This window comes from Argentina silus (assembly GCF_951799395.1).
Source record: "Argentina silus genome assembly, chromosome: 17".
Lineage (NCBI taxonomy): Eukaryota > Metazoa > Chordata > Actinopteri > Argentiniformes > Argentinidae > Argentina > Argentina silus.
The window spans coordinates 11,038,583-11,048,804 of NC_139671.1; the positions used below are offsets into that span (position 1 = coordinate 11,038,583).

The window sequence follows — 10,222 nt, forward strand, 5'->3', positions numbered from 1 at the left end:
TTCCGAAGCTGAGTCTTTTCCGAGCCGTTGTTGATTTGTCCAGACTCAGGCCCAGACGTTTTCCCAGTGGAGTGTTTGTCCAGGTAGTTGAGCATCTCGCTGAGGACCGTCTGGAAGGTACTGAGAGCAGCACAGACCGCCGGCGTGCCAAAGCCATGAGTGATCAGACTGGAGGGGGTGGGGGACACCATTATTAGCAGCCTGCGTTAGTCACATATTCAGAGTGAAACTTGTTTCAGAGTGCAGTGTGCAAGGATCAATGAAACTAAAGCTAAGTTCATTGATTCTATTGCTGCTAAAATGACTATAACGTGTATGCCTCATTAGGCAGGATTATAAATTCATGAGGAAACTTTTTGCAAATTTTCACCTTGATCTTGAGAGAGTGTGTGTGTGTGTGTGTGTGTGTGTGTGTGTGTGTGTGTGTGTTACCTGAAGTGTGTGAGGTGTCTCTGGATGTCCATGTCCAGGATGGTGGTCGGTCGGGAGGATCCCAGAGGAGAGCGGTCCTGACTCAACAGGTCCTGGAACTCCTTACAGATCTGCCTGTAGGGAGGAAGGGTTACTCTCTTGTCTCTTTACTGATTTGCTACAGGCTACACAACCTCTGAAACGGCTGTCTTTGTTGATAGATAGCATCATGTTATCGCTGCGCTGCCTTCCCCAGAAAGCCCAGCAATGTAGGTTTGGCAGGTAGCCATAGAGGTTAAAGTATGTAGAAACTGAATTGGAAACTGAAGAGTTGCTGGGGGAAAAGAATCTCATGGACCGTCTATTGCCTTTGTGTGTATGTGTGTATGGGGGGTGAAACTCATTTGAATTAAACAAGCAAGCTTTAAATCATGCTACAAACTGAAGTCTATTCTCTTGAAAGAACAAATGCTCAGCTCAAGCTCAGATCAAGATCAAACAAATTCCAGTACAATCATAAAACCACAATTAAATTCATTAAAAACCTTTCATCGAATGAAATGCACACCTCTCGTTAAATCAAAGATGGGACTGTCTGTATATTCAGTATATTGAGGCTTTCATTTATTCACTGTCTGATTCATATGAATGGTGCAACTTTCAGTTGAATGATGTGAGTCCAACCTGTCACTCAAATTGACCTGCTCACGCAGACTATCTCACTGCTTGTTGCATATTGTACTAATTGTGGTTAGGTTGATTTGAAGAGCCTACTGTTCCCATTCCAATTGGATGATTTGTTTTTATTTGCTTCATATTATGAGCTGATTGTTGCCATGACCAGTGGGAAGTCACACTGTTCATATGAAACAAATCATGATTGAATTAACGCCTTGAATGTATCTTTGATTTAATTACACTTACATGAGAGGTGTGCATTTCATTTCACTATTTGGTTTTCCAAATCATTTCTGTGAGATCCACCCATCATATATATATGTGTGAGTGTGTGTGTGTGTATCTGTGTGTGTGTGTGTGTGAGTGAGTGTGTGTGTCTACTTACTTGGTGGCCAGCACCATCTTCTTGCGTGCGCTGGTCTCTTTAGGCTCACTGTGCTGCCTGGCCAGGTGTTCCCCTACAGCTTTGGTGGGAAACTCCGTCTCACATGTGTACCCAAAGTCCCTCGCCAGGTGGAGTGCTTCACCTACACACACACACACACACACACACACACACACAATGGGAAGGGTTAACTACATTCTGTAACCCAAAGAGAGATTTTAGAAGGTAAACACATTGAAAGAGAGGAATGAGTTTTACCTTCCACTAGGGAGGTGAGCAGCGTGACGTTAGCGGCTTTCCTCCGTCCTGCAGGGAGGTTCAGCCCAAGCCGGTCCAGCTTATCGCGCAGACACCGGCCACCATTTTTAGACTTCGCTCTTTTGACAAAAATAAAAACATAGATTATGAGCAGTGAGCTCGTTACGGCCTCCGCGAGTCCGCGTAATAGTCAGTAGGTCAGAAATATGTGTCAATGGAAACACAATGCATTACCTCGCCATTGTTAGTGTTAAAATGTGTCGATTTATTCGAGGTGATTGAACAGGGTGGCTGGCACACATGCTTAATCTCAATAACGTGGCATCACCGCTGACACATGTGGCTATAGAGATCAGCCGTGCGCTCTGCTGTCCATCTCTGACGGAGGCACTGATTCTATCCAACATGTCTGCTCTCTTTCTCTTTCTCTCTCCCCCTTTCTCTCTCATCAATAATAAAGTGCTGGCAGCTCGCGCTTTCCTCTCGTCTCTCTGATCCTCGCGCATTTGGCCTGGTGTCTCCACTCGCGCTCCCTAGGCACAGTGGCGCGTGCAGGCAGACCCTCTCATATGTGGGTTCTTCTCTCTCTTTTCTCTAATTACTGAAGATCTTGTATTGTGTAGTCAACGTTTTAAGAAAATGACTCGTTGGAAATGTAATTTCCTTACACTAGCCTATAAGAGACACTGGTCGGTTGTGTTGGGCTGATTAAGAATAGCCAATAGGCCTATTGTTTTTTTAAATTATTTAGTTACTCTGTGTGTGTGTGTGTGTGTGTGTGCGTGTGTGTGTGTGTGTGTGTGTGTGTGTGTGTGTGTGTGTGTGTGTGTTTACCTGCGCAGTATACCGCCCAGTAGGGACGCGTTGAGGCACTCTGGTGGGGAGAGTCTTCGCTTCACCTCGGCGATGGTGACTTTGTATTTTGAGGTGGAGCTGAGAAGCGACAGACGGCCCGGTACCGAGCAGAACAAATCCGTAGGGTTAACAACGCACGTACCGCCTAAACAAACAGACCAGACGGAATATGTTCAGATTCAGATAACTGTAAGTGTGTCATGTAACATAGCACAGAAATTCCGCTTGGTGTTACGCACAAGAGAAATGGTCATCAACATTATGTATTGCTAGATAGGCTAAACAAAAAGGCACACAGCACAAATGTCATGATGTGTACGTCACTACAGAGGAAAATAACTTAAACATGTACAATTGAAACTATAGCCTACAATAGCAACAATTTCCTAATGAGAACAAAGATACCTGAAATGTTGCATAGCCAGAAACTGCATGAGACAATCTTGGACAGTGAGGGCATTTCTTCTAGCTCATTTTTGGAGGGATGATAATGGAAAGGTGACTGAAAAAACGCTATATGGATTTGGCCTGTAGCTAGCTAGGCTATAGACGTTTATTAAACTGACCATAATCGGAATAAATCTGTAAAATCTAACAGTAGGCCATTGCAACTATACTATACTATATTGCAACTATACTAGGCCTAGGCTATTTCATTGGATCAGGCTCATGGTCGTGTGTGTGTGTGTGTGTGTGTGTGTGTGTGTGTGTGTGTGTGTGTGTGTGTGTCTGTGTGGTTTGACCCGCAGACGCACTGAGGTCCGGCTCCATGTGACAGTTTCCGGGCCTGTCAGTCAACCTCACGCGCTTTGACAGAACGCGCGTCTCTGAAAGCTGTGAGTTCACATCATATTAATTCCCCCAAAAATGTTTTCAATCAAAGTAGTTTGTATTTTATGTTGCCACGGGCAATCGAAAAAAAGCTATTGCCGGTAGTGCGCTGGAGCGCGCGGGCCCAGAGGCGATAGCGGTATTTAAGCAGCGGAGAGTAGCCTCAGGCGGCGGCGCGAGCGGCGGCGGGATCACACGCGGAATCAAGCGCCTTTTACGAGTTTGCCACGAAAATTAAAGAAAAAGAGACATGGGCCAAATGTCATTCTCCTCCTATTTTAACAACAATGTTTATCGCTCCAGTCACGAGACAGCACAGCCCACACAAACCCACCAATGTCTGAGATAGGGTGCGCGCATGCCAGGGCGCGCGTCTGCGATAAGCTTGATCAGCTGCTGAAAGCTGAGCGGGATACTAGTGATTAAAACACAGAAGACTCCTCTAAGTAGGATCCGCGTTTCTTGAGTGATTTCTTTTGAAACAGGTTATGTGAATATTCATGCCGCCAAAGCCGCAGTCAGAAAGAACAACATTAATATGATCTCCACTGAATTCGGGCCCGCGCGGCATTAGCATATCAAAGCGGCCGCCCGAGGCGAGAGAAGCTATCGATACGGGAGCGCGAGGTAAAGCAAAGATTATTGGTTGTGATGGTTGGAGCGGCGGAGCTCGCGGCTAAATCCTGCACACCATTAACCGAAAGTGATAGCGGAGGGATTCCCGCATCAATCCGCGAGAAAGCCCAACACCGAGACAGAGTTGATGAAAAATTAAACCCAAGACAGAGGCTGCTTTATGGCAATCTATATATGTGTATAGCACGAGAATAACGGCAAAGTAAGGACCTCTTTGATAGAACAGACAGCTAAAGATACCGGAAAGCACTCACGTGAGGAAAACGGTTTTCTTTTAGCCTAGTACCTGAGCTCGAGCAACGGTCTTTGCTCCGCAGACACCTGAAGAAGTCTCATGACCGTGTTGTGTAGCCTAGGTCTATAGTCTATGCTATTTATGTAAGAAAAACACTTCAGAACCCAGAGTTAATTTAATCCTCATTATTTGTGTTATTATATATTATATTACATCCCTCGTTTCATGAAGAATGTAGTCTATAGGCCTACTTTCCATTTATCAACGAAAACACTATAATACAACAATAGGCATGTCCAACAATAACAATATCAACTAGGCTATATATTCTTATAACAATCTATTGCAACAACATTTTATATCAAAGAGGGCTTTATGCTTTATTACAACAACATTGACTGAGAAAAGTAGCCTCACAACAATGTAAAAGTATAACATTAGCCTGTCCATTTTAAATCCAATAAAATGTGATCGTGTTCCTATTATTGATCGCCTATTATAGTATTATTTCTATGACTTGTCATAGTGAATATTTTTTATTGTTGTGATGTTTCTTCCTTTTCGTCACTAATAAAAATAAATATTAAAATAGTATTATTATTATTCAGAATAATAATAAGAACAATAACCTAATAATAACAATAAATAAATTAACTGATTATAAAGTAATAAAGTTAGGCTATTATAAAGTTCATATTATCACTGTCATATCAATATTAATATAGTTATCATTGTAGTTGTTTTTTCTTTCATATCTTATTATCATAATTTGATATTATATTATTGGGCAATCGATATGGTTCTAGGTAAAAGCATTGCATTATTATGGTTGCTGTTATACTATCACCAGCTGCTACTACTAGTAACATTATAATAATAATAATAATAATAATAATTATTATTATTATTGTTATTATTATTATTATTATTATTATTATTATCTGACGATGATGATGATGATTATGATTATGATTATTACTATTACTATTACTATTACTATTATTATTATTATTATTATTATTATTACAATTTGGCCTAGTTATATTTGTCAAATATGTTTAATTATACTTGTTATACTAAAGACATTCATATTATTTGTTATTTCATATTTAGGTCCCACTTTTTAATAGACTCATATTTACTAGGCATACAATTACAATTACAGTGTGGATTTATTAACACTTATTAAAATGTTACCACACATTAAAATGTAAATTAAAATGTATCACATGCATTGCAAAAAATAAAACATACATTACAAAAAAACGTCCTCTCTGTGTAAAAAGATCACAATGATTTGTAAGTCTCTGACATTGTTTGAGCCTCAAACAGGTAGGCTGTAACAGTTCCAATAATAACTCTGTAATAATGATATACCTCTGGTACCCACACTGTAGCCTATCTGCAAATGCAATTAGGCTACCTTGTATTGACACTCAATATTAAAGGAACCATTATTTATCTGACCAGGATAATTATGTTTATTTAAGAGTGTCTAATGAACTCCTAGAGTGATTACTGTAATTGCTAGATGTATATTATTATCATAAGAGGAAATCACACAAACTAATTCAAGACCAAACAAACACATGTTGGTCGCTCAGTTAGAAATAATGAATAAATCAAGACTCATGCTATTATGATGTGCCATTAAAGTATTTAACACCACACAAGACAATTTTGATTCTAATCACGGTGTAAAATTATAGACATTATGGTTTCATAAAAGCTAATAAGAAGGGCATGTTTCTTGCATGTCATCTTCAACTAACCCAATTTGGAACGACTAGAGGAACGTACAAAGAAAATTATACATATTATAAACATTATATTTCTGTATGTGATATTGACATCTTTCTGTGTGCTATGCGGAGTGTGTGTTTCTGTTTCGTAGGGTGTTTGTGTTCTGTGTGGTGTTTACGACGCAGGCTGGACGGAGTCTTACCTCTCCGAATGACGCCGCCTTGGCCGTTAAGCATGAGCCCGCACTGTGCCTCCACAGAGCCCTGCGGGACACGGAGTCACATATTAGTTGAGTCCAAAGTGAAACAACATCAGAAAAACAGAGCCCGCATGTAGGGCAGCCTGCAACACACTCAGGATTGGCAAACACACTCAGCCCACGGCCATTAAAGAGAAGTTTGTGGTGTGCGTGTGGAGGTGTTGACGTCCCTGTGCCAACGCTTAAAAGCGGTTATATGAACCTGTTACACGCGGCCTGCTGGTGCGGGCGCAGTGTGTATGCCTGTTATCATGTCATCAAGAATGAGAAACACGAGCTTTTATTCAGAAAACAGTTAATCCCTTGTGTGAGTCGCGAGACGGCCCGGCCTCAACCTACCCCGCAAGCACAGAACCCTGATTAAAATAAAACACACTGCGCCACACGGAAGAGGCCTTGTAGGTCTTTTTAACAAACTCCTGCTCTATTTTTCTTTTTTTCCACAGCTAAAGTGATTATAAAATCAATATACAAAACGCAGAGGTCTCGAATAAATTAGCTTGCCGATGGGCGAAAGGTGTGGCAGTTCCTTTGTTAAGCATGAAAATCTCTTTACGTTCTCAAAGATGCGACTGTGCGCACGAGACTGGGCGCATCTGTTCTACCCTCGCCGCCTCTCGGAAGCTCAGGTTCACGTGCCATTCTTTTCTTAAGAAGGTCGAATAACTATTGAATAGGTCTGTGTGTGTGTGTGTGTGTGTGTGTGTGTGTGTGTGTGTGTGTGTGTGTGTGTGTGTGTGTGTGTGTGTGTAAATAAAGTGTTTGAAATGTGCAGACAAACTAATAATAGGCATTTTCCTACCTGAGGCAAAAACAACTAGGCCTCACAACAGTAATAGGCCTCATAGTAGTAGGTGGCGGTGGTAATAGTAATAGTAATAGTAATAGTAATAATAATAATAATAATAATAATAATAATAATAATAATAATAATAATAAATAACCATATCGATATTGTTATTATTATTATTATTATTATTATTAACATTAGTAGTAGTATTATTATTATTAATAATAATAATAGGCTAATAACAATAATAACAATGCGTTCTTATTGTTAGGCCTATTATTATCATCATAATTATTGTTATCATTTATTTTTATTTTTTTGTGTATTGTTATTATCGTTGTTAGTACGTTGTTATTAGGCTAAGCAATAGTCATCATCATCATTCACATTCTCCGGTTTAGTCATGTGCAACATTAGGCTAATGTCAAAGTGCAACATAAGGCTGCATAACAGTTCTAATGGTAATACATACATATATATATATATATATAAATTATAATTAGTACAATAAGAATTATTCAAAATATGGGCCAAAGACAAGAAAAGAGAGAGTTGATGAACCGAGAACAGGCCTATATTTGCACTAACCTACAAAAAAAGGAATAATCGAGTTACTTATTGAGCCTCATCGTAGCAAGTTGTTGATAAATAATTCGGTGATGGAATTATTTTTCAGATGTTAAACCGTGTTTAACTGGAGCCGCCCGAGCTCAGATGTCGCTGCATAAATAACCAGTTGATTGACATTAAGTCTGTAATTGGATAAACTACGGTGCTTTACGGCGCTCGAGCGGGCCATTGTGCCGAGAACCCCGATCCGTTAATCCGCCCTTTAGAGGAGAATAGAGAACCAGCGGCTTTTCACTGCCTAAACAGCCGGGCAGACACACACACACACACACACACACACACACACACACACACACACACACACACACTTCATTTTCATCTCTCCATTTCTTTACATGGAAAAGAATAAATATAGGTCGTGCAATAGACTAGGCCTAAGCTACTTATCCACTTTTTAAATGTGCCTTTCAGATGCAGGTGCCATGCGGATTTCACTGTCGATTACTTCATTTCAAATTTGCTTATTCTTAATTTATTTTTCTCTGTCGAATTTAATATTTAGGCTACATTATATCGAAATGTTCAGATGAGCTCGTGTTTCCAGACTGTGTCTGTATTATTGTACTCAGCCTGGTGCTGAATGGTCGGCTGTTTGATACTGTTTGAGTGTGCTTGACTGGTCTGTGGTGTAACGGTGCTGGTGAGGACGATAGGGCTAGACCAGTGTAGGGTTACAAGTCGTCGATGTCGGCCAGAGGCAGAGGCAGGCATAGGCCGGGGATAAGGTTAGAAGGGAATATGAGATAAGGAGTGTAACCAGTACCTGCAGGTCGTCGGAGCCGGGTGGAGCCAGGCCCAGGCCGGCTGCAGGCAGCAGCCTCTGGTCGGGGTGCATGCCATACTGAGAGCCGTGTGACGTCATCAGAGACAAGTCATGGCGCCGGTACGCGTCAAGGCAGCCCAGCTCACGCCGCTGCTCGTCCAGGCAAGAGGACTTTAGCGCGCGGGCGTTGTGCAGGTTGATGAAGTCCGCAGGCTCTCCGTGCGCGTGGTGAATCTGCTGGTAGTATTGGCCCGAGTGTAGTGAGTTCAGGCTGTAGGCGTCGGGCGCCACGGCAGGATGGGAGTGCTGGAACTCGTAGTGGAAGGACTGGTGGTGCAATGGTGTGTACTGGTGGTTGGTGGAGAAGTACGGGGAGGCAAACTCTGAACCTGCGGCCGGGTATGTTAAGGGGGAGGAGGAGGAATAGGCGACCGAGGAGTTGGCCACAGACTCTAGACAGCCCAGCTGCATCAGGCGATAGCTGTTTGATCCGTCGTGACGTATCTGTGAGGAAAAAACAGAGAAAAATATGAGGGATGTCATTTTGCATCCCTCTCAGCAGCGCGCGGTGCTTTTAACACAAGCTGCCTCCCAAACACGCTCAAACACAACTCAAAACACAACTCAAACACGCTCACACATACTCAAAGCGTTTTTATAAAAAAATAAATAAAAAAAAAACACCTGAAGGAGATGTCATTCCTCCAGCCCGGGAGGGGAACACGGCGGCAAGAGCCCTTGGTGTGTTTTTTTGGCGTGCCTGTCATTCGCCGTGCAGCGTTTTAAAGCGCGTGTTGTTTTATTATTATTATTACCGTGCTGCTGGCAGATTTACTGTCCCTGCTCTGCGAGCACTGGATGGCAGGTAAGTAGCGCGAGACACCAGAGAGTGTTCCGCCCTAGATGTTCTAATCACACCGTTACTGGTTACACACACGAGTCTCATTTGCCTCTCCACACTAATAAAAAAAGCACCGTTTTACCGGGAGCGTCAGTGAAACGCACGAGCTAGTCCTCTCCCCGCTCGGTAGCCTATCTGACACATGCGCTCGGCGCAAAGAGCCGTTCTAGCGACAGATGTCATAACGAATTTTACTCTATCTCCACTTTATCAAAAAGGTTTAATCAGATATAACGGTTCCATAATTTGAAAATAAAACGAATGTAAATAAATACCTCGGAGTCGTGAACCAGACCAGGGAAGGTAGTTGACATTGTGCTGCTCCGGTAACCCGGTTTCCCTTGCGATCGAATAAATGCTTTAAAATCCCAAAACGAGAGAAATGAAAAGTCCCCGCGCAGAGCCGCCGAAAGCTGGTGGAACGCGAGCGTCTCCCCTCTGCATGGACGCGGCTGGCGCGCGGATTTTGTACTTGCAGGGTATTTCTCGGCTGATGTCGTAGGTCCCTTGGTAATATAGAAGTTTTGAAAATTAAGCATCAGCATTGAGGAATGGGAGGACAATAGACGGAGCTCAGCATCCCAGGAGACAAGGAATAAATATTGTATCTTCGCCTAATAAGGATCCAAGTGCTCTTTCAACATTTTCTATGGTTTTTGTGGACATTTTCTTTTTGGCCGTTTGTGTTTTCAGAGGCGCTTAAGGTTTCTTCGTTTTATTCACACGGCTTATATAGCCTACAAAACTATTTGGAATTTCAACGGAAATGTAAGTTTATTTTAAAACATTATCTAGTTTACATGTTGGTCATTAAATAAAAATGCATTTTCATTAATAGAATATTTTT

General features: G+C 41.9%; 1 protein-coding gene across 1 annotated transcript in view; it reads right to left on the minus strand.

Moving 5' to 3' along the window:
* The window catches only part of tfap2d (transcription factor AP-2 delta (activating enhancer binding protein 2 delta)), a gene marked incomplete at both ends in the record, with an annotated part of 9,738 nt that extends 49 nt beyond the window's left edge, over positions 1-9,689 (minus strand). The window contains 8 exons of the mRNA XM_083688907.1: positions 1-168; positions 433-546; positions 1,475-1,616; positions 1,733-1,851; positions 2,567-2,732; positions 6,235-6,295; positions 8,475-8,978; positions 9,651-9,689. The exon at positions 1-168 is cut by the window's left edge and continues 49 nt beyond it. Coding sequence (XP_083545033.1) covers positions 1-168; positions 433-546; positions 1,475-1,616; positions 1,733-1,851; positions 2,567-2,732; positions 6,235-6,295; positions 8,475-8,978; positions 9,651-9,689 — 1,313 coding nt within the window. The remainder of the gene's footprint in view (positions 169-432; positions 547-1,474; positions 1,617-1,732; positions 1,852-2,566; positions 2,733-6,234; positions 6,296-8,474; positions 8,979-9,650) is intronic.
* Between the last annotated feature and the right edge of the window lie 533 nt (positions 9,690-10,222).